The 24,592-nt window shown below is 44.8% G+C and overlaps 1 protein-coding gene across 3 annotated transcripts in view; it reads right to left on the bottom strand.

The window, feature by feature from the left end:
* Positions 1-2,765: 2,765 nt before the first annotated feature.
* Positions 2,766-24,592, bottom strand: part of arhgap46a (Rho GTPase activating protein 46a) — a 35,637-nt gene continuing 13,810 nt past the window's right edge. The window contains exons 1-9 of one of the 3 annotated variants that reach the window (XM_050037546.1): positions 16,424-16,647; positions 13,997-15,437; positions 10,936-11,602; positions 10,578-10,670; positions 7,193-7,266; positions 6,732-6,931; positions 5,988-6,079; positions 5,728-5,897; positions 2,766-4,370 (exon numbers count right to left, since the gene is read on the bottom strand). In XM_050037546.1, coding sequence (XP_049893503.1) covers positions 4,176-4,370; positions 5,728-5,897; positions 5,988-6,079; positions 6,732-6,931; positions 7,193-7,266; positions 10,578-10,670; positions 10,936-11,602; positions 13,997-15,391 — 2,886 coding nt within the window. In that variant the 5' untranslated portion in view covers positions 15,392-15,437; positions 16,424-16,647 and the 3' untranslated portion in view covers positions 2,766-4,175. Of the gene's footprint in view, positions 4,371-5,727; positions 5,898-5,987; positions 6,080-6,731; positions 6,932-7,192; positions 7,267-10,577; positions 10,671-10,935; positions 11,603-13,996; positions 15,438-16,423; positions 16,648-24,592 lie in introns of those variants that run through there. The other 2 variants (XM_050037544.1, XM_050037545.1) reach the window with 2 other exon arrangements.

Below are 24,592 nucleotides of genomic sequence, written 5' to 3'. Positions count from 1 at the left end.
CAGGGGTCACAGCTGGGGACCATGGGGACCTTTGTGAGTCCTCCATGTCCTCCATGACCCACTGTCAGTGGCACTGTAGTGTAGCCTTGCTTCTTCTTATTTTCTGTTTTGCTCAGTGTTGAGCATTTCACCTTTGCCTTTGATGTCCCTGCCTGTTATTACTGTTTTTTTGTCTGCTTTTTTCTTTTTGTAAAATCTCATGTTTACTTTATGCTTACAATATCCTGGCAGAGGCCCCCATAACCCCAGTGCCCTGCATTATATAGCCTAATAATAATAATAATAATAATGATAATACACTTCTGTTTATAGAGTGCTATTCACTGTACTCAGAGATGCTTTACATAAGTTAAAATGATCATAAAAAAGAATACACTAAAATACATATTATTCACACAGTAAAAGCAGTTTTGAAAAGCGCAGTTGTGATCAGTGATTTGAACTGTGAGAGGTTGGTGCAGTCCTGCATGTGTTCAGGGAGAGAGATCCAGAGGGAGGGGACAGCTAGGGAGAAGACTCTGTCCCCCGGGTCCAGTGCTTGGTCCTGATTGGTGTTTCCTCACAGTGTTGAAATGAAACCTCCGCCCTTGCTGCTCTCACTGTGATAATGAAAATAAACTCTATGAAACACTCATAATAAATGTAACCAAAGTACTGTAGTGGAACCACAGTGGCTCGTAAACACAGTAAAGTATGGCTTAAGTTTTTGCAGTCAGGATGATGTGAAAATAAAAGCTGCCTGTTCCATGACCTCTGTCACTGAATGTGCTTTTTGAAAGAGGCTGTCAGTGTTTCTTCTTCCCTTCTGTGTCTGTTTTCTCTAACATGTTCCAGTCGCACAAACTGAGGCCAGAGGTCTTCTTACTCCGCTGTCATAGTTACAGTGCCTGCCCAGCTTTTCAGCGGTGGCAGACAGCTACATGATTGCAAGAGAGTGACGGATGACGCAGGTGGCAGTTCTGTGCAGTGATGTGCATAAAAGGACAAACAGATGAAAATGTACAGATGGATGAGTGAGGGTGATGCCGTGTGACAGAATGGAGAGCGGCTTGTGTTTGCCTAACACTTTCACCTGTGCAGTCACAGAGACAAAGGAATAAGACTTTCATAACTCTGGACAAATACACTCAGCAGTCAAAGTATGTTGTGTGTGTAAAGCTGATGCAATCTTTAGCCGTACAGACACATGAGACAAACGGATCCTTACTCATTGTGTCTGATTGTGTAACTCATTGGAAGTGTTCAGTTTTTAAAAGCCTTTCTGAGAAATACTATCGGATTGAGAAATGCAAAGGGTTACCGCCGCTGCTTTCAAAGGATACTGAGAGTTTGCACTGCTGAATCAAAACTATTAAGTTTATTATTATGAGACCAGACAGAGCCTCCTACTCACTCATTACCCACCCAACATTTGAGTATGGGGCCCATGTGGGTAGTAAACTGGCTGAAAAATGGGCCATATATGGGATTGTTCATGGGTTACATATTGCCGACATGGGTGGGTTTACCCAGGTGGGCCCTGGATAAGAGTTCCATTTTGGGCCTATACCCACTTGGTACCCAGGTCACCCTAACATAACCATATGGGTCCACTTGGGTAAAGCCATTGATGTGGGCAAGTGGCATGGGGCCAGTATGGAACCCATGGACAATTCCATACAGGTCCCATTTTTAAACCCATTTACTACCCACATGGGCCCCACATACAGACGCTGGGTAATAGTGAGGTAATTAGGCATTTAACTGGGCTATTAAGGGGTTCATTAATAGATAAATTAATTGATTGTAATACATAATGGTACTTTTAATTACTTATATTCCAGTTTAGGGAGTAAAGATCCTTAAAATTGACTACAAGCCTTGCAAACACCATAAAGGGCGTACATTTTCAAGTAAAACTAAATGATTTTCATATTTTTGTTCATTCATAAACTCCTTAACAATCCCTAAAACCATGCATATTATCCAAAACAATAACATTAATATGTTACTACACACTAAGTTATCTCTTAATTATATTTTTAAAAACAATGTTTAAATATTAAAAATGTTTTGGGGTACACTCTTGAGTTTTCATCTTACTTGAAAAGTTGATGTCTTTTGAAGGTCCAAATTAAGGCATACAGGTAAAGTTATTTTGCAAATTTAAAGGGATTTGACCCCTTATAGACCCCTTAAACGGTTTGAAAATCCTTAACATATAATAATCAATAGTTTAGCCATTTCATAAGCCCAAAATGAGGCATACATACACAAGTACTATTTAGATGTCACTAAATTTCACATGAAATGAAACAACAATCCCACTCAATTAAACCTAAACAATATTCTGAGTAAAAAGGACAATGTTCTGAATTATAGTTGTCACCTGCAAGTGTTTTTGTTTTGACAAATCCCAGTGATCTTGGTGGCCAGACAAATATCCTACAAATTCAGCTGTGTCTTACCGTCTGTGCTCGTTGAGCTCATTTTACTACGTTGTTTTATTATTCAAGTAATGCATGCAGTGCCTTTTTCCAAGCTTGAATATTGATTTTGTCATAAAAGCTAATGAAGAAATCCTGTAATTTAGAAGTAATTCTTCACTGGAGGCAAATTAAATGTTCTCCAGTGACTAATTCTAAGACGTTGATGATGTGGCCACAGCTTCCTGCCAGGGGGTTAGTTCCATGTTGTCCTTCCTCTCGCTCATTTCCCGTCTGCTCTCTGCAAACCACTGTCAAAACAAAGAAAGAAGTGCCAACACAAACACCAGACACCCACTGTACAATTGAACAAACCTTTATTTATGGACAGTCAATCCATATTATAACAGGAAGGTATGCAAACACACATATACACACACACATGGAGAGTGGTTTGAATCAGTCCTATGTTCAAAAGGCAGGCGGTTACAGCAGAGAAATGAACAGTTAATTACAAAAACACTTTTTTTTATTGCTCTTTACAGCAACATTAACTTCACCCTTAACCCTGGATCATTAGAATACACTTAAGGAGAGTTAATACTATTTACACGCTGAACTTATTTACATCGGCAAAGCCTGAGAGGGGACACCAAAAGCTTAATCTACATTCTCATAGTGCTTGACAGTTGATTACTCCGTTCTCAGTACACGGGTTTATGGTAGATTCATCAAATTTTCATTCTGTGAGGGAGGCCCTGTACAGTTATCACATCCAACACCCGTTTTATCATAAGACCTGAGCCAAAAAAACAACAACATACAGACCACAAACAAAAGAGAACACAACTCCAATTGAAAGACTTTTTTAATAGATAATAGAGAAAGAGTATTATCAGTTTAATTACCAACCTCCCACATCACTATGACACAAACTGTAATTACAACACTCTCATTTGGCTTCACTCGAGTGTTTATAGTTGTAATGTCGAAGCACCTCTAAGTTTATTTTCTTAGAAAATTGCCACCATCCGTCTGCACATCCATCCAGTTTGTGCTTTTAAAATGAAGCTCTGCACTCAGTTGTGGCGGCACGGCTTCTTGTGTCTCGTAAAAATGAAATACGAAGAGACCAGCTATCAGTACTACTACTCAAAACAGCACAGGCAAGCTTATTAATAAGACACCATTACAAGAGTTCTTTTTTATATTTTCACTTTTTCTGTACATGATAAAGGAAGGCTGTGTCTTTCGTCCACACTCTGACAATCACACACACACACGAACACACTTGATTGAAACCAGAGTGTTAAAAAAAAGCAGCGCATCAACACTGCTGTCTTTAGGTTTGCTGTGCAAGTGAATACTTCTGAAGTGAATACTGTAAGACTCTCACTTACACAGCCTGGTCGTCCTATGAAACTGTAGGACTACCTCATTCAGTAACAAAATGAAGAGTAGATCTGTTTTCACATGCAGCTGTTAGAAAATAGTCATTAAAGTGAGCCACTTTAAAGCCGTCACTGCTGATTTTAGTATCAAAAAACACAGTGAAGGTGATGTGTGTTGTCTCTCAGTAAAAAAAAGCAAGTGAGAACGAGGGTCCAGAGTCCAAGCTGTGTTCACACTGCTTGTGTCGTAAGAGGTGTAATAGCTCACCCCGAGAGTTTCCAGTGTGGTCTGAACAGAGACAGTGTTTATGCATGACTGTAAATGTGTAACAGGAGGTGCCGATTCAGCACCAGAGGTGAGCTCTACGGTTCACAGTGTCTACACCACCCCTTCGATGAAACTGGTCTCCAGGTGAACGATTAGCATTCTCAGGAAGGACATTTCCTTGCGCGTGTTCTCGAAGATGATCCGCGGATCGTCGGACTGGCATCGAAGGCAGTTGGGGGCCATCACCATGGCCAGGTTGTTCACGTCCATCTTGGTTATAGCCACGTTGGATGGCTGAGCAAATACCTAGAGATAATCAGGATGGAAGGAGAGAGAGAGCAATGAGTGTACAGACTGACCTTTGACCTGCAGTGAGGAATGTATGAGTCACATTCAGTTATCCATGAGCTCACATATATTAATTTCCTCAGTTTAAATGTTTGTGTACAGTAGTCAAAGTGCATGTTTGTGTTCAGTGTTGAGTTAGTTTACACAAAAAAATTGTTTTGAGCAATTCTGAGGTTTGAGTTTACGATCTATTTAGTATATAACAGAGTTGAAGTGCTGCTGGTGATCACATGCAGGTGCTCTTTGGATACTTCAAGTCTTCTGTACTTACTCTATCATGTGAAGGGCTTTTTGCATGGGTGAAAAATGGTCTCAATAAAATTATAATATGCAGTCTCCTGCAAAAATAATCCGGGCGCATTGTAGGATTTGTGTAAAATTAAAATGTCTTATTTTGACATGGCGGCATGTATTTAAAATAACCAACTGCGTGCAATGAAACTGAGGAAGGCCTGTGTTGGTTGCCATGCATTGGTCATTTTAAATGCATACTGCCATGTAAAATACAGACATTTTAATTTTGCACAAATCCTACAGTATGCTTTGGATTATTTCTGAAGGAGACTTGTATTTTATATTTTTTAATAAGGCCATATTTCACCCATGCAAAGAGCCCCTCACACAATGGACAAGATGGTTTTAGTTAATTCATTTTTTACTTTGGTTCTTTAAAGACAAACTAGAGAAGATTTTTTCTTAAACACAATGTATAGACTCATACATAGGTAATTCTCTGTCATCACTTGTTACCCAACAGAAGTGTGTGGCACTGTATATATCTGCAGTGACTCTGCCCTCTGCCTGTCCTTTCTTATTTTCCTCTTAATATGCTGTTTATAAAAAAGGTAGTGACCAGGTGCCAGATCATAAGCGGCATGCATCCAAGAGGAAGCTATGAAAATGGCGGACACAGCGCCAAAAGAATGCAAACCTAGCCAGGCAGACAAAGCTTGTTCCAAAACAAAAGTGATTCGGGGGTTGGCTTTCACTTTCACTCTCCCTGGTGATATGATTTACAAACAGTAGCTGACAACTCCTGCATAGTATAGCTATAACTATTTTCTATTAGTATTAGTTGGCTTGATCATTTTGCTTTTAGGGCTGAATATTATTACAAATTGATGTGAGCCTGTGTGACAAGGTAACATGGTGCTTCTTCATTACAATAAGTCTAAGATAGAAAGACAAGAAAAGGACAGAGGCAAACATTTGACAGATGTTGTCATAATGGTGCTGGTGGAATATGGATGCTGGTTAGAGTAAATTATGGGTTTTAAAGTCTGTGTTTCTAAATCTTTGTCAACATGTTGGTTACCTGCAGGAAGTGGATGAAGTAGCAGAGCACCAGCCTGTTGAGCTCAGGAAGAGACTGAACCACAGCAATGGCCGCTACTGGGTCGTCACAGTTACTGACGCACTGCTTGTAGAAGTTCATTGGGATGAGAGGTTCCTCCAGCTCCCGGTACCACAGCTTCATTAGGGAGGCTGAATGAGACAAACATCATTTTCATATTCATCCCCATTGTGTGCACACAAACACACAACAACAAAACATCCAAATACATCCATCCTCACCAGGAACGTTGGGGTCAGAGAGATTCTCTGGGATCCTCCACTGGTCCACTTGGAGCTTCAGCGCATTCACCTCGTCAATGTCTCCAGGCACTCTGAGAATAAAACAGTACAACAGTTACACTCTGTGGCCACAAGAGGGACCTCTGCTTCTATCACCACAGATTCTCCATGCCCTGTGGCAAAACCATTACTCATGCACACCCAATTGGCCTCAAATGTGGCCTGGTGGCTGGAAGTACTCAGTTCTTTGTTTGCAGTACTTCTTTGGAACAAAACAAAAACAAACATTACACAACCAAACAGCACACTGTTCGGGGCAGTCCTCATGTTGTACGTGTTTCACAGGGAGATCCGTATATAGCACGTTTGAGGCTAAGGGAACACGTTTTTAAACAAGTCAAGATGTTACAGAGTCACATTTGCTGGAGAAAACCCTACTCAAACACACAGCCGTGTAGTTCCCACGTGCTTGTAAGCTTAAGCTGTAATGTAAACACATATTATGAAGTATCAAATTAAACAGCGCTTGTGGGCTGTGTTTGTTCTGCTGTCTGCTGTGTGTACTGTACACAGGGAGAGCCTACGTTGAAATACAGAGATACAGGAGACCACACACATTTTGTTTATACACACTGTACATACAATAAGGCATGTACAGTACAGAAGATCCCCTTCTAATTTCCTAGACTCCTCCTCTCTCACGCTGCACAAGTCGAGGCATGTAATTGGCTGAGTCTATCTTACCTGAAGATGCCCTCCGTCTGAGCTCCGCCCAGAGCAAGAACATACTGGGAAAGCTGAACCTGCACCCATGGCAGTTTCCTGTCGGGGAAGAGCTCGCTCTGCCTCTCCATCACCTCCTCCAGAGAACTGCCAAACAGGGAGGGAGTGACGATGGCCCGCCTACTGTGGTCGATCTCCTCCAAGGTGGGCTTCCGTAGACCCTGGAGAGGCGAGAGGCGAGGAAAGGAGAAGATTTACTACCTATGTATGTCAGGGACTATGATACTAATCAAGGTTGTGTCTGCAGCTGTGCTACTATGACTGGATCTGTGTTTATGTCTCTACCTGTGACTGTCAGTGTGCCTGTAATTATGTCTTGCTCACTGTGATGGTATCTGGGATGACTCAGATACAAGTCACAGTTTTCAAACTGATAGGTCCTATTTTTATCATGTGGAAGTGACCTATTTTTTTTAGCTTACCTTTTTGCCTCCAGTGATCGCCACTTTCTGCAGTTTCCGATGGCAGAACTTGGCATATGTGCTGATAGGCAGACCTGTGGGTTGACACAAGAGGGAAATTCAGACTTGACTCCACGAGAAACACTATGCACATCCTTGTTATGTCCTCAAAGTCCCTGTGTAAAACCCCTAAAGCGTCAGGCATTACTGAACACACAAAATAATAAATGATTTAAATTCTTTCCCACAAAAAGGACAAACAGTGTTTTTTTCCCACAGATGTCAAATAGCATATGAAAGGCAGGCAGTTGTAATTGGAGAGACATGTTGACGGTGTGATTCTGGCATATGGGGATTAGAGCAGGCCTGGCTAAACTGTCAGGCTGAGGGAAGATTTACTGCTGTTGAACAAAAGCTTTAGAGACAGGATCCGGCCTACACATCCAGCGTTCAGGTGATTCATCTGCGTACACAGACATGAGGGGCTCTGGATAGAAAGAGAAATACAGAGGCTCCCTGTCTGCTACTTGCCCTAAGTAGCTACTGTAAGGCCCAGATCTATTTCGGAAGTTAACTGCGTTAAAATAACACAGTGCTGTTGTACCGAGGTGAGATGTTCTTCAAGAGACACACGCTACAGAAGAACCTAATCTGTCCCTAAAAATTTCAAAACTTCTGTACACTTGTTCTCACACAACTAAAAAACAAAACAATTTGAAACAAATTTTTTTGTGTCATCATGTGCACTCATGAAAAGAAATCACCCCCATCTTGCATTACTGTGGTAACTCTGGTTTACACTAAACACTGAGCTCTCAGGGGGTCTATTCCCGTTCCCAGAGTCTCCACAGTCAGTCAGTCAGTCAATCAGCTACCTGAACCACGGCCAGATGGACAAACCCGCAGTGGGGTTTTTAAAAAGTAGCAAACACGTTCGAGCGTACAGTCAAAGCCCCCAGATTTATGACAATCAGGTGACTCCCATGCACGCTCACAACTGCTGCTAATCTGACCAAGTTCAACTGTAATTACGTCTAATTAGAGAGATCATACCAATAATTTGCCCTTGATCTTGGCAAAGACCAGCTATGTTTCCCAGGGCTCCCAACATAGAGGCTGTACACACGCTAGCACAAAAAGCGAGAGTGCAGAGCCCTTTTGCTGCAGCGAGGAAGCATTTAAACCCGACTGGTGGTCTATATTTACATCAGGTTTGATGCAATGAAAACAACAACAACCAGGCAACCAAAACCCAGGAGATATACGAGCTCATTAGGAGCTTGAGTGTACTGTACCAGACTGAGAACGGCATGACACCTGTCTACACATGCGCTGAAGCTAAATTTGACAACAAACACCAGAGCCATTAGAGCAGGGGTCGACTACATTTGTAAAAGGGCCAGAATTTTTTTAAGGAGACACTGCGGGGGCCAGACTTTCAAATATATGTATTTTTAATCATTTAGGCCTAATTAGTCTATCATTGTTTAATATTTTTACTTTCTTACAAAATAAATGTTATTTCATTAGCCTTATCAGTGTGAGCAGACTCCTAAATGTAACAAAATTAAATGTTAAAGGTCCAGTGTGTAGGATTTAGGGGCCTCTTTTGACAGAAATGGAAATTACTGTTACATTTTTATTAGTTTATAAGCTCCTGAAAGTAAGAATCATTGCATCTTTGTAACCTTAGAGGGGGCCGTTTATATCTACATGTAGGGCGGGCTCTCTTCCACGTAGGTTGCCATGTTGTTCTACAGTGGCCCAGAGCGGACACACAAACCACTGACTCTAGATAGGGCCATTCATGTTTTTAAGTCGGCCACCCTTGTTCTCCTACACACATTCTGCATCCTCAACGCTGGATGCCGCAAATCCTACACAGGACCTTTGAATGCGAAATATGAGTTTGGCCCTGCTCGCACATGAAGATACGGCATAAGCTGCTTTACATTTCTGACAGACAGAATTCCTTTTCGCTCCACTGATCCTAGACTATTGCTAGTCAGTAAACAAACAGCGAAGCAAGCAGAGCTTTGTCAGTGAGGTAGGCCTGAATACTGCATCAGGTTGTGCAGGTTACGACAACGTTATCACATATCACATTTTGTCATCATATTGTTCTTTCTACTGCAGGCTACTTGCTTAACATAAGTTGACAGATGGATTTAAAAAGTCTTAGTACCTGCAGGTTGAGCGCACATATTTAGGATTGGTAAATCCCTCCAGATTAGAATTATTTCCATTTCAGCTGTTTTTGGTATTACTTTGTTATAGGGAGCAAAAAAATGCTAGAAATCCTAAATATCAGAACGCATTTTTTTGCCTCCTCACATTTTCTGAATTCAAAAATATTCTGCGGGCCAGATGGGAAGCTTTGGTGGACCGTATGTGGCCTGCAGGGAGCCAGTTGACAATCGCTGCATTAATGGATGTCGAGGAGACAACTTCAGTCTCATCTTGGGTATTGTTTATGAGTCTACACTAATCCAAGCGCTGGCTGAAAACAACACTCGCCTGGGCCCCGAGCCCAAAGAAGTCAATTTCCAAGTCCAGATCAGGCCTGGCCTGAAAAGAGACCTCCAGTTCCCACGTGCGACTCCTACTCCTGCTGCTCACAGCTGCTCATTACTCTGGTCAGACACAGTGTGAGTGTCCCTGCTCCTCCATTCATCAAGCAAACAACAGCTCTCATGATGCTGTTTTTGTACATGTGAGACTTTTGTTTTCTTGCTGGCTTTCATCAAGAATCCCCCTCTGTAAAGACCTTCAGACTTAGTCAGAAACGTTCAGTAGGCTTCGACCTCTTAGTCAGTTGGGGTCTGAGTCACTGAAGCACAATGTGTGAGGCCACCGCTGTGGTGTCTACTGTGAGACGACTGGGTTCCTCTCTGGTGACTTCATCGCCCGAGCTGGCAGTGTGGGCTGCTCTAATGAGGGCGCGTGCTGATGAGTAGGTATCCCCTTAAATGGCTGTTTGACATGCAAGTGGCAAGACAGACCGCTAATATGATTCACAGCGTGGTCCATTGTACGCGTACAGAACATTCTGAGATTCTCATCCTACATATTTTTTTCAGCTCGACTTTCTGTGAAACCCATTCATTGTGCCTGCAAGCACATCAACATGTACTCCTCTGACAAACTGCACAGTACTGAATTTTCCATCCCACTCAAGGGGGGGGTCACTCTACAGGGAGCGATATGTTAGAGTTGTAATGGCCTGCACGGCTTAGACTCTAGACAGCTTTTGAAGAGAGTAGAAAAACATCTTTGGGGCTCCCTCCCCTGCCGACACTGTGCTCTGTCAAATAGATACGCTAGGTACTAATGGGAAATACTGAAGATCCAATGTTCTTGAAGTGATGTTTTGGACGGATGTACAAGTAAATGAACAAAGATTTACCTTCTTCCTCATCTGTATTCTGTTTGCGCTTCTTTCTGGACTTTGAATTCTTCTTCAGCTTAAGCTCCTGCTGTTCCAATATGAACTGAGTCACTATGAAACACAAGACAGCAAAGGTCAAGTCTTCTGACAGTCAATTAGATAAACTCAAGGCCAACAATCAGATTATTGGGCTTATCAAAAACAATACTGTGCTTTCTAGCCCGATCATACTGACTAAATTAAATTATGATTCCAAACGGAAAATACAAAGGGAAGAAAATGCGATTTAGAGGTGAGAAACATCTCTCTGGTCTACATTAACAAAGCTAACTATCACACAACACAGGGAGGTACAGAAGAAAGAAAGGTGACCCACCCTGCTGCTCACTCTGAGACTCACATTTCTTGTCGCTGGTGGGCTCCGTGTGTCTCTGGATGTAGCCTTCCAGGTAGCAGCGGAACTTGGGCGAGGGGGCAAAGAACGCCAAGCTGACTGCCATCAGCTCCCAGCCTGCCGCCAAGCTTCTAGGGGTGGCGTTGCCTGTGGTCTGCCTCACCAGCTGCACATACAGCTCATCCCGCAGCCCTGGCATGTCCCAGCACTTGGTGACAATGAGCAGGGCACAGTGACGGCGGTCCAGGCGCGAGGGCCTGTCTCCCATGTAGGCCTGCACCAGTTTGAACATCTCGCAGGCCTCCTTCCTGACGGCACGGTTGCTGGTGACTAGCATGGGTTTTTTGATGGATCCGCGGTTCCACGACAGCATGTTGGCGATAGAGACGCGGCGGCGGAACAGGCCTTGCGTGTGCATGTTGAGGTGTTTGCTGGCCCAGTCCTCCATACCCATGTCGGGAGGTGGGGGCTGCCGCAGGGTGGCGTAGGAGAGCTGGTAGGACGATCCACGTGCTCTTCCTCCTGCCCCATCAGCTCCCTCTCTGTTGTCATGGTTGGCAGGGCGGTGAGGGCCCAGGGAGGCGGTCCGCCCATCCACCATGCCTTTCTTCCTGCTCTCCAACTGAGCCTGCAGTTCTAGGGTGCCCGCCTGCAGGAAGACAAGAGGTGGACATGAGAAAGAAGAGCAGAGTTGTACAGAGGAGGAGGAGGAGGAAGGCGGATAGAAGACACAGAGGGGGGTGAGGCAAGAGTGCAGCAGAGGTACAAAACTGTGTGTGTGCAGCTGCAGAGTCCTCACTGTGTCACACTAGGAGCTGTGCTGCCTTCCGCCTACTGTGCTCTGCTCTGCAGTGCTGGGGCTCGAGGGGGAGTTGTTGCAGGAGCGGCACATTCATTTCCTGATGCCAAAAAAAATTGTACCAGAAAAAAAACAAAACTTGTGAACCCCTACCTCAGGAACAGGTGACCAGATAGTAGCGTAACAGTCCTTACTCCTGCCCCTTCCTGCCCTGGGCTCATCTACTCTGTGATACCAAAGCTATGCTCTGGACCTCCCACTGATCCCTGCGGTGGAGTTTATGACCATAAGGAGCACTTCACCTCCCTTAATAGAGAAAGCCAGTAACCAAGCTATGCTCTGCAAACAGCCAGGAACAACACCAAACCTGCGCCAGAATCAAAGCTCAAATTTACTAATGGAACATGAAACGCATTGACATGTCTTTTCAATGAGACCCTGATGTAATGTGGAGCTCACGTCTGCCAGACAAGCTGGACTTCACATTTTGGTTTCTCAATCAGATGCAGCAGATGTGAGGTTTGGCTTTGGCAGAAGGTTTATACGGTCGTGCAGAGTTGATGTTTTTTTTTTAAATGGGCGACAGAGGTCAACTACAGAAGATCAAATGCAACAAAGCACATGTTTAACTAGGGAACGGGAATGTACAACTTCTACTTTCAGTAAATTACACTGTTGTACAGATAGCTTACAGATGCAGCAGCACAGGATGGTCATTTAGTCATACTACGGACCGAAACGCAACAGTGTAACTTTGGGAACTACTCTCAACTTTGAAAACATGAATTATTCATGGATTTTGTGGAAATGGACACTTTCTGTGCACCCTCTGAACAAGCTGGTAAAGGTCTTTCAGCAAGAACATAATGTTCAAATATGGAATTATAGAGCTGCAAATACATCACAAGCTATAATGTGTGTGTGTGAGTGATATAACAGCAGGTCTGAAGAACATTCCAGGACAGACTTAGGGGGCCCGCTCAGTGCTCTTTGGCTGATGTCTAACATGCTTAAACTACAGTGGTACCAATACGCCTTGGTACCAGCCTGCCTCCTCCTTTTCCTCTTCCTCATCTCCCTGCCAAGCCTGGGCCATATGGGCCGCAGCGGCCCTCCTTCCTGACCGAGGGAAGCCATGTCCTGAATCTCTCTGGCCTGGCATGGGCCCCAGATGCCCAAGCAAAGAGCTGGCATATGAGTATACAGCACCTGCAGTGCAGGGCAGATGGACGGTGGTAAGAGGATGACAGGTAATGCTGGGACTGAGGCCATTACAGTCAGCCGTGCCCAGCCTGCCCACTGCCTAATGTCCTGGGGACATTTAGGCACTCAAGATTGGAATGTTAAAGGCATTACTCACAAAATGCTCTGTGTTCTTTTTCAAAGAGACAGATTAGCTCTACTGTTTTCATCCCACAGCTCTGTGTTGACTCAAACATTCATTTTTTAGTTGCAGAGGTCCAGTGGGACTGCTTCTGAGAACAGCACTATAATGTATGGAGGTATGGGGTGTGATTCTGTTGCATGAGGGGATTTGGAGATTAGACGTAGCAGATCTTGGAACTGGCTCCACATGCTGCTACTTATATAACTGTTTTGAGAAGTCAAATAGTTCTTTCATCTTCGATCATGTGCATATTTTGTAAGGACCCTTGAAGGCAACATAAGCCACCGTCACAGTTCCTCCACATGTGTCTCTTTGTATTTTAGTGCTCTGCAAAGTCAAAAAATAACCAAATTATTAGTGTTGTCTGATCTGCCCCAATAGTGGAATATTTCTGCTCAGTGACACAATCTGTCCATTCTTCCACTTATAGTTCTGAGGACTAGACGCACTAAACAATACAAAAGCAGCAGCTAAAAATTCTCATAGTGCACAGATACTATGTTAAGGAATGACTCGGCCTCTTTTGACACTGTCAGACTGAATTCTTCTCTAATCTGATGGTGAATCTGGAGAGATATCAGCAATCAGACCACTTCCAGACAAAACAAAGTTGCATCCAAACAGACGTGTTAAGGTAAACAGACCACACAATAACCTACACACAGCTGAGCTCTTAATCAGACAAGAAAGTATCATAATACTGGAATAGTAACCATGTATTCTATTACAATGTCTGCTTTGTTAATAACAATTTATTTTGTTAGTTTGCCACACACACAAACACACACACACACACACACACACACACACACACACAAACGCAAACATACATATACAAAACATGGGGGTGGGGTTACCTGGGAGGGCGGTCCTGGGGTCTCTGGTGAGGACAGACTGGCTTGGCTATTCACACTCATCTCCAAGGTGTCCACCTTTTCATAGGTCCTTTTCTGCCTCCCTGGTATCTCCAGAGGGGTAAGCGCAGGGTTGCCATGGTTACCTGCCCTACTCAGTGACCGGGGAGCCCCGGTGAGTTCCTCTCCAGAAGCGCACCTGCCAGCTGCTGACCCCCCTCCTCCATACCACCTGAGTGAGTCCGCAGGAGAGCGCGTCCGAGGTACGACAACCCTCTCCCCCATCTCTGGGTCCAGCCCCGCTCTCACCTCCCTCATGGTGTTGGAGCGACTCACTACCTCCCGCATCTCGGCCATGAGCCTCTCGTTGAGGGCGCAGAGCTCCCCGCTGCTGCCCACTGACCCCGGCCTGCCTCCTGCACCGCCACCGGCTCCCACCCTCCTCCTGCTCTTTCTTCTCAGACTTGGGGAGGGGCCGGTGGAGTAGCCAGAGTCTTGATAGTTTGCTGTGGCCTGTGGGGTCGATGAAGGGAAGTCCTGCGAGGCCTGGCTGCTTTGCCTGCTGTGTCGTGCCTCCATGGCGCGCTGGACAGTGGCCTCAAGGACCCGCCAGGTTTGCTTTTTGTCCAGTGTACTTGGGCCTGGGGTTCCTGGCTCTCTGTCCCTTAACTGGCCTCGAGCCTGGGGCAGAGAGTGGGCCTGGGGCTGGGGATGTGGCTGAGGCTGGGTCAAGACAGGATCCTGTCTGGATGTAGGGGAAGGGGTGCGTGTGGGTACAGGAGAGCTAGATACAAGCCCCTGTTTGGGGTCAACGTTGATCATGTGCTTGATGCACTCCAGACCAGCTGGGCTGTAGTCAGAGGACGAGGGATTTCTCCTGTGTCTGGACCCTGGATGAGATGAACCAGGGTGCTGGAGGTGTCTGGGTTTTTGGAGGCTATGGGTAGGTGTCAGGCGAGAAAGAGGTTGTCCGTTGTACAGGTGGGCCCCCTCTACCTCCATGTCTGTTGGGGGTTCATCATATATGGGACATTCTGAAACTGGCTCATCATAGATTGGGGCAGTGCAACCATACTGGGGAGAGATAGGGCATGGTGTACTGGTCTGTGACCTGTGAAGGAGCGGACTGGGATGGCTACCATCTGATGGAACTAAACAGAAGCTGCCGTTGCTGGCTTTTCTCAGGTGATGGGCCTGACGTGTGTCAGCTGCCATTTTGCCAGAAGGGGCAGTTTTATATCCCTGGGTAGAGCTTAAGTGTCCTCCTTGGGCCTTGTTGCCAGAGGGGTGCAGGGTGAAGGTGCTGGATTTGCTGGTTGCACTGTGTTGGAGGTGCTGCTGCTGCTGCAAGGCTGGGATGGGCTGGCTACGGCTCATGCTGTTCACCTTCACCAACATGGCTGCCTTAGAACCAGGTGCAGGCTGCCATCTTTGAGAAGCATCCCTAAAAGGGAGAAAATATAAGTCGAATGAGATTCAAAGCAACAAAGTATATAAAAGTCTAAATAAACATCCATAAGTCAACAGAGAGTGCCATAAAATGATTATGATCACATACAATCATACATAGGCATAAAGCCTGTAGCTATATTTCATCTATTCTAAAAAATCCAAAGCTGGCAGGGCTGGGAAAATCAGCAGCAGTCCACAAATTCCTCTCCAAACATTTCACTGACCTCTAAAGACTTTGCTCCATTTTTAGTCTGGCAGTCATAATGGCCTTGTCAAACCCATGAGACAATAACTCCAGTGTGTGTTGTGTAAAGTGCCTAAAATTACAGATTACACATCTCACTGAACGCATCCAGATTTCCAACATGTCTGGAGAATGCATAGGGTAACATTATAGAAAATAATTGCCAGTAGATGTATGTCTGTGAAGCAACTAATGCTAGTTTCATACGACTATCACATGGCAGTAATGTCTGCCATCTGAACCAACGAGTGAACATTTGAACAGTAAAGCAGGAGGCCACATGAAAAGAGGTTGATCTGAGAGAAGTCAGGATTGCAGTAGTTCACGGCTGAGAATATCTTCACTCGGGTCCAAAGGTTAATTCTTCTCCTTTTGGTTGAGCGGCTGGGCTAACTTCAAACCCAATGGCCCACTGATAATCCCAGCAACCTAAAACAATCTGCCATCAATCTGGTCACGCTGCTCTGGTCTGCTGCCCTCCACTCTGCTGTCCCCTCATAATCTTCCACTGCAATCAGGACTTTTCATTCCTCGACTGATCAAAAACTTGCCCTCTTAAACCATTGAGTGTGTCTAAAGCGGGCATTATTGCGCATACACGCATGGACACAGTTGGCGGCTGGCCTGAGTAGGACACATGTGACGCAGTACAGCATATACAAGCTCAGTAGGTTTCTCCCTTAATCAAAGGTCAAACAGGTAAGTAAGTTTGAAGGCAGGCAAAGGAGACTTACCTTCCCTCCCGCCAACCTCCTCTTAGGATTCACTGGGTTAATTAATTAGATCAAATTGGATCACCTTCTGTCCTCGTAAATCCAAACATAAACACAGATCAGGGTAGAGCCTGAGCAAGTGTTCAAAGGCTTCCCTGTTCCAAGAGCATTAGGAGTTTTTAGTCGAGAGTTGGGCTGTAACAGCAGTAAGAGGACGCAGAAGGAGGAGGAAAGAGGCGGAGTGACCCCCCCTCTCCTCCCCACATCTCTGTGGAACAATGCTGAAACAATTCCCCTGAGGTCCTCCAGCCAACGGCAAACTTCCTTTAGTCCTCCAAGCTACAGCTCATTCTCTCTCTCTCTCTCTCTCTCTCTCAGGACCTTGTGCCACCCCCGTCTACAGTGAGTCACAGCACCTCAGCGGTTTGAATGTAAACAGGCTCTCATCTTCAAACGGTCCCACAGATCACCATCCAGGCCAGGCAGAGCCTATAAACAGCTGGATCTCAGCCACCTGGCACAGCACCAAGACAGCCTGCCACAATCACTGTTGTTGGGAATGCTACAAGGCCCCCACCTCACTCAGACCAATGAAGGAAGTTTACTGCCTAAATAACACGTAACACACACACTCACTCAGACAGACACGTGTGAAGACAAGAGGCTCTGATGGAGGGGTTTAACCGAAACCACCACTGTTTAGTTGTTGCAAGCATGTGTGAGTGTGTTACACAGGGTGGGGGGGTGGGGTGTTGTTGGGTGACAGCTGTAAACATGAGAAGCCACTGTTTGCACTCTTTGAAACAGTGTATATTTTCTCACTCTTGTCCTGTCAAACAGGAGGAGGTGATACCAATGATACAAAATCATTCCCACCTCAGCAGCTGACCATTTAGCACCGGTTTGCTACAACAGGAAAAGCTCACACATGAGACATCAAGGCTTTTCTTATAATGGGACGGCCAAAGAACACAGCGGACCTCACACATAAAACCACAATAATCAAATTCCACTTTCATTATACACAAACAAATCAAACCTTGTTGTTTCACACATAAAACAATCCAGGGTTCATGTGATGGCCAACTGTGAAAGAAAACACGGATCTGTCTTCTATCTTCTGGGTGGGTGGGTGACGTACTTTATGAGGACTGACCCTGAAATCATAGTGACCACTACTTCCTGTATGAGGAGGTCCTCTGGAGGGTTGTAGAGAGGGCTTCCCCATGTGTAACACAAACAGGAAATGCCGAAGGTAATGTTCACACACTGCTTTCAGGGCGGAAGTATGGCCTTAATCTTAATTATAGGGAGCTTATGTACAGCTTTACAAAATGTTTCACATCATACATGGGAAATTCTATATCCTTAGACTCCAGTCCCTTAGAGGCTCCATCTTCATGTCCAAAGAAGACAAATAGGGATGTCAATTTCGGTTAATTTTGCTTCTGATAGCCTGACACCCATTGACTTGTAACTAACTGGTTAATCTCTAAGAATTAATACGCAAAATGATGTGACATACAGGAGGCCTCTCCTTTTAGTCTGGTGCTCCACTGATGTTAGTGGGGCAACACTGCTGCAGACACATGATGGCCACCCTCCAGTCTTCCACCAGGTGGCCCCAGTGAGTAATAGCTTCACATTGAGCAACAAAACCCCTTTAGTATTGGTAACTATGTTAGCACCACTAGCTGGCCTGACACTGCTAATGATGCTAACAGAGCTAAGAGTTGTTAACAATCGCTGAATGAGTGACACTGCTAGTTAGCTCCCAACAGACCCGGGTGGTATGCAGTGCAGTAAAGTGAAGAGTGGCAAAATTAACCTATAAACCAACAAATATAACCAGTCAAAGTATTCTTGGGATTTAACAGATTGAAGGCTAAGCATCAATATCCCAAAACACAACACTGCATGCTTCTATACTATTCCTTCCTGTCCTGTGATAAGTTCAGTAGCAACAATAAATAAAAACTATTTTTCAGGGACTGAGGCCACATCCACACTACGTTTTCATTTCAAAACAACCTTTTAAAAACGAAAACTATCTCTATACACACAAGTGTTTTAGAAATAATCTCCTTCTACCACGCCTGAAAACATATATCACATGACACATTGTGGGTGTCTGCAAAATCGTGTTCAAAAGTCTCCATTTCTGCCCGTCCACACAAAAATGCAATCACAGAGTTTTCAAACAAAAAAATGAGAGCAGCAGCATTTTCAAAAGTCTGTGTTTTAGGGATTCCAAAGTTCTAGGGGTAAATGCAGCAACGTATTATAACAGAAATTAATTCGTGTGGATGTAGCCTGAAACTGAACACATTCGGAGGCCTGTGAGGAAGTTCAGCTCACAGTGTTGGGAGAGAGGGATTTTGTCAGGCTTTGTCTCTGTTGTCTGACTGCCATTGTCCCACTCAGGCTCAGCAAACGTCTAGCATGTTCACCCCCTCCAGCACTGGCATATTATGTTGGATGTCAGCAGGGAGTTGGGTGCGATGATCACCGCGATCGCATGGCGGCCGGGAGCCAACTCCAACAGTAAAGCTTTACAGTGTCTTCGATCTCTATCCAAAGCCTCTAATCCCATTACACAGCTAGAACAACACTGCATATCAGTAAACCTCTGGTCAACTAAATAAAGTATGATTACAAACCCTGAACCAAAAGACAGTACAATGGTGAGAAAAAACAACAGGCCTAGTGTGGGGAGACGATATGTGGGGGTGGGTAGTCGGGGGGGTGAAGGAGAACAGAGCTAGAGAGACAAGAGAGGAGGGTGTGAGCATGTGTAAATGAGAAGGGGTGGGGATTAGTCGTGGGAGAGTGCAGCAAGGGAATGAGCGGGAAGACTGGCATTCCTCAGGGCTCATTCAGGGGCCTCTGTGGCAGTGTGGGGAGCCTTACACAATGCATGGCTGTGCCATCGTCACGGAGACGCCTCCCTTAACGACAGCAATGGAGTGTGAGTAGGGGGGAGAGAAAGATGATAGGGAAGAGGCTGAACCTGAAAGAGCCATCTTCAACTTCCATAGTTAGACAGGCTCTTACGTAACCGTGAACAGGCCCGAACTTTACTCTATAATGAAAGTTGTTTGGAAAGGGTGTGTTGCCTGCTAGTAGCCTGCCTGTCAGGTGTTGAATGATAGCTGAAGGTGGGGATTATACACAGCAATTTATCACAGAGGTTAAAGGAGACATGATAATTATCATTCTCAGTGTAAAAAAACACCAAATTTTTCCAAATCCCTCACTGTTTGCAAAACGATAATCTCCATTTCAACTATTTCTTAAGCACGCATGACTAGACACAGAGTGCATGTGCATGCACGTATCTAGGCTCACATATGCACTTGTACAAACCCCTTCATTCAGAGCCTGGAGCAAGCATGTGAGACCTTTAGGAAGACAGAGAAATGTAAGATAAAATGAAGTTAGAGGCCCTTTGGAAACCAACAGGGTAATCTGATTGGCCTCCGGGGCAGCAAATCAACTTAACAGTCAGCAAATTTCAATTAGTCTCAGCAGCTCTGGTGTCTTTCACCCACATACAGTCTCAGATACCTCTGTCACTGTTCTTAATGTTGCTGTGGTCAGGTCGTCTCAATAACCAACTAAATATACTACGGTGACTCTGCTGTCAGCAGATGTTTGGTCTCTCCTTTCTTTCCAGCTTGGAATAACTGTTGTTGGAAAAGCCATCAGCTGAGTCACTTTGGCGGGTAGGGATATGGATTTGGAGGCTCCTAAATATACCCCCTGGGAATAGAGGGGTCTGAAAAACAGGGGTTATTATTAACATTGGCTGGACAGGAAGAGGAAATGAGGTCGCACAGGCCAAGCTTCTGCTGCACAAACACCTCAGAGCACAAACCAATGAGATCACTGCGATACGCATAGAGGAAGGAAACCAAAAAGACAAAGAGGATTCACCGAGGACAATGTTGTATCCATTACGCCAACATTCACAACTGTTTTTTCTTCTCACTTTTGAACAATCGATCACAAAAAATATCAAGCAGAGGAATAAAATTTGAGGCAGAGCTGGCAGCCCCCCAGTTCCTGTCAGGCACCTCCAGAGGGCCAGCTGTCCTGCAACAGCTGAACTGACGCACCTCCCTCCTCTGAGCCAAGATGTCTACCAGTTGTGCATGTCTGTGGCTCCCACAGCCCGACCCCATGAGAAGTACTGGGCTGGGCCAGAGGACAGCCACTAGGATCATGTTGTAGGGACAGATGGGATGCGGCCAAACCCAACTGGATTCCAGTGAGACCCGCCTCTGGAATTTGAAAGAATATCTGCAACTCTTTTTGCAAGGGCAGGTCCCATGAGAACACTGTTTGGCTGCGTCCTCTTCACACACATTCAAAAAGCCTGTTTCAGTCAGTCCCAAATCTCAGAGATATGATCAGGGACACAAAACAGCAGCATGTGGTAACAACCAATAATGTCTCATTAGAAACGGGTGTGAGTGGAAAACCCGTAAACACCCAGAAAAATACTATCTCTGCATGCTGCGAGTCAGCTGACCCCGTGTTTAGACCACAAGCGTCACCTCAGCGTCAGGCTCTTGTAACAGCAACATTCACAGTACAATGAAGCTGGTATACTGGTTCTGTCTTATACAAGACTTTTTTAAGCGCCAAGCAGTGAGGGAGCAGCCAAATTTTATGTGCAGTAGTGGCAGTAAATGTACAGTGTAGATTACAGTTTGCCCATAAATACACTACAACTCCTCAATACCACATCCCTGTGCCTTGCCTCCCAGCTGCGAGGCACTGGCAAAGAGAGAGTCTGTGGGAAACTGGAGCAGAGCACGCTGCTCTTTGGCTCTGTCCAGAGACACCACTGCTCCACCTGGGTTACAAAACATGGATAAACACATTTATTCAGTGCCTTTATATTCCGCATCAACCTTGCAATTAACATAGACTTGAAACATAAATAAATGTCATGTCGCGTTTACGCCCATGAGACACAGCTGAGGCGTGAGCTCAAAATGAGAGCAAATCTATTGCGTGAGAAGTGCGAGTGAAAACGTGTCTGATACGCTTGCGGTCTAGACACGAGGTGAAGCAGTCAGAGCAGCATGCCTGAGGCCAGTTCACATGTGGTGACATTGGTTCTTCATGAAAACCCTGGAGATATTATACTGCAGCACAGAACCAGATCGAGAAGTTAACTGTAAAAGCAGAATTTCAATGATTTTACGCTGCTTCAATGAGACACATAAAACTGTAGCTCTCTAGGTCTTGAGAATACTATAGTTTCAATTACGTGAAACATGGAGTGTGTAGGGAAACAGCGCAGAGATAAAACAAAATATGGACATTGTCACTGTTAACCACACCAAAGCACTGAGGCACATAACCGGATCTCAAGTCCAAAGTGCAACTTTTTCACAAAGAAAAGAAAAGAAAAAATAGGCACACTTAAAACACCATCTGGAAAGAGCTGAAAATGAGCTTACTACACTGGGAGAGCAGAGATGAAACATGTCTTTCCAGTGTGCGTAAAGATTTTGTGGCTACGTCCTCAGCGTGGCGGGAGATGAAAAGCATGAGAGGCTTGTGCTCTCGCAGTAAACATGCAGACAATGTGCGACTCATTAAAAACTTAAAAACTTTATCTACCCCATAAGACGCCCCCTTGTTTCCTAAATAAACCCGGTGGTGATTTCTCCTACATGACTCACAGCCAGACAGTCTCGAGCGCATGAGGAGAAGCTTGTTTTGATTTTACTTTTGCTTTCATGCCCGTATTTCATTTTTAAAAATGTCTCTGCAAACTTCCCCAAAATAGAAAATAAAACTGAGACAAAATGTTTCCAGTTCTGTTTTTTATGCGTTCCGACACTTGTCACCTTTGGGGGGAGGTTTCTACGTTTGTCCTTCAGGTTCCTTAAAGTCAGACTAAAATTAAACCGCTAAAATTTGAACTAAACTTGTTGCACATGCTTACAAAGCCAGCTATTGTGTCCTCCTTTAATATGTAAAAACTGATTCAACTTTGGTACAGGCACAAACATATAAACAATGAAACAACCCAGACAGAGTAGACGTTTAGATACTCAACACTGTGCGTTTACTGAATCTTTTTAAAGGCCAGTCAACAATCAGGAAAAGCGAGTTTTATGTGTCTAATGTCAGTGTGACTGCCTTAGATTGAATGCTGGTGCACCACTATATCATTACAGGCCTAAATGAGAGGGAACATACAAGCCATTTGGTGTTCTCCATTCAGCATATGTAGACTTCCTGCTTAGAGAAAGCTCTCCGTTGACCCGGGGGGACAACTGGGTATAAGTGACAGCCTTTGTTCCTTTTAGTGGTCCATTATACACCCCTGGTCCAGCTCATAAGACAAAAAGACTGCTGTGACCCTGATGTGAACCACCTTGGGTCACTTCTGGGTTGTCTTACACCCTGCTGCCATGTGTCCTCATCAGACTTTTAACATCCACTCAACCTCAGCAGGTCTGCTGTAACTTGAAAGCTCAGCGGTGTGGAGCCCACACACAGTGAAGACGGGCATACGCACAGATCACACACCATCTACGGTGAAATCCCATGCAGATGTTATCTGGTTGATGACCACAACACACAGACACACACACTGGAAGGTGGGTGAAATTCAATACAGATGTTATAAGCTAGTTGATCTGTAACACCTACAGGTCCTACATCATGGAAAGAGATCAGTTTGTTTCAGTTTCCTGTGCATGTAACCACATGTGACTGACATGTTTACCTCTAGAGACCACGGTACTTCCCTGATGAGCTCCACAGGCCCAAAGTACCCAGAAATTCCCAGTACATGTGATAAGACTTGGCCAATGAGTAACAGATTTGGCACTCAAGTCGACCCACAACTATGCCTCTATAAGCACGAACATAGATATGAGCTTTATAAAGACAAGGAGAAACAGACAGCGAAAGGAAGCAGCATCAACTAACCGCTGCTGCTTAGAATAACACACAGGGTATGTTGTGTGGAAACTTTGGGAACTCTTCTATCTATTATGAACAGATTTATATTAATAGCTTGAAACAAAAGGAAACTGGTGCTGGAAGAACTGGGATTGTCCCATCTCCACAAAGAACAGCTTTGTTTTTCAAAGGTCATAAGTTAATAACATTTCATCTCCGTTGAAATTTCACAGAGAAAAAAAAAGGAAGTAGAAAAGAACATGTAAGGACATGTCTAAAATAGCTCAGACATTTGAACCAAACATTGAGGAACTTTAAACAATGAAATACCCCATTACTCGATGGAACCTAAAAAAGGTTTTGACCAGAAGTAGCGTGATCAAAATAAGGAAGAGGACTATGCTCTCATGAAAGTCCCTAACACTCCTCTGGTCTGGGTGGGACAGAACAATTAGCTAACCTCAAACCACTGTGACCCTTCATTTAAACTTTCTCCCTCGCTTCTTTTACCCATTGATCCTTGTCATTATCAATAATGCGGTTAACTAACCGATGACAAGAATGTCTCAGAGTTTGTTTTCATCCATTCTGAGCTGTCACATTCCACCGTCTCTGCGCATTTTGTGGTGGTTTCTAATTACCTGTTAAAAGATGGAGGCTGGAGAGCATGTGAAGGGCCATATGGCTAAGTAGGGTATCAAGCCTCTGTAGGCTAAAGACTCTTCAGCCTTTGAGAAACACAGCTGGCCATTGTTTTAAGTGGAGACAGAAAATGCTCTGGGAGAGGTTGAATCACTGGGGCAAAGTGGGACCCTGTGGGGGGGTTTGACACTCCCCATACACACCAGAGGCAATGCAACGAGGCCTCCAGTCGTGTCATTCAACAGCCATTGCTGACCAATTAGTTCCCCCTCCACCTCTACGTGATCCCAAAGGACCAGAGGGTCAGAGAAGAGACCTCCTAATGGCCAAGGTGAGGAAAAAGAAGAGCCAGGATGAAGCGGAGAGCAAGAGTCACCATGGTAGAGCCTCTGAAAGCCAGCAGGGTTCGCCTTGTTTATATGCAGCTGGAATGTAGTGGTTCTGCTTGTTATTAACCACAGACAACACTCTCTCACATGCCTCTCATGCACGCACATTTAAACTCTCACCCATTCGGGGTGTTACAGCCTTTGATGGCCTGGGGCCGAGATTTGTTTTAGGAAAATTAAATGAGCATTGGAGCAGAGTGGAGCAGGGTGGTGGTGGTGAGCACAC

The sequence above is a fragment of the Epinephelus moara genome, chromosome 24 (genome assembly GCF_006386435.1).
Source record: "Epinephelus moara isolate mb chromosome 24, YSFRI_EMoa_1.0, whole genome shotgun sequence".
Lineage (NCBI taxonomy): Eukaryota > Metazoa > Chordata > Actinopteri > Perciformes > Serranidae > Epinephelus > Epinephelus moara.
The sequence above is the reverse complement of the archived record's forward strand: the minus strand, read 5'-3'. Positions and strand labels throughout refer to the sequence as shown.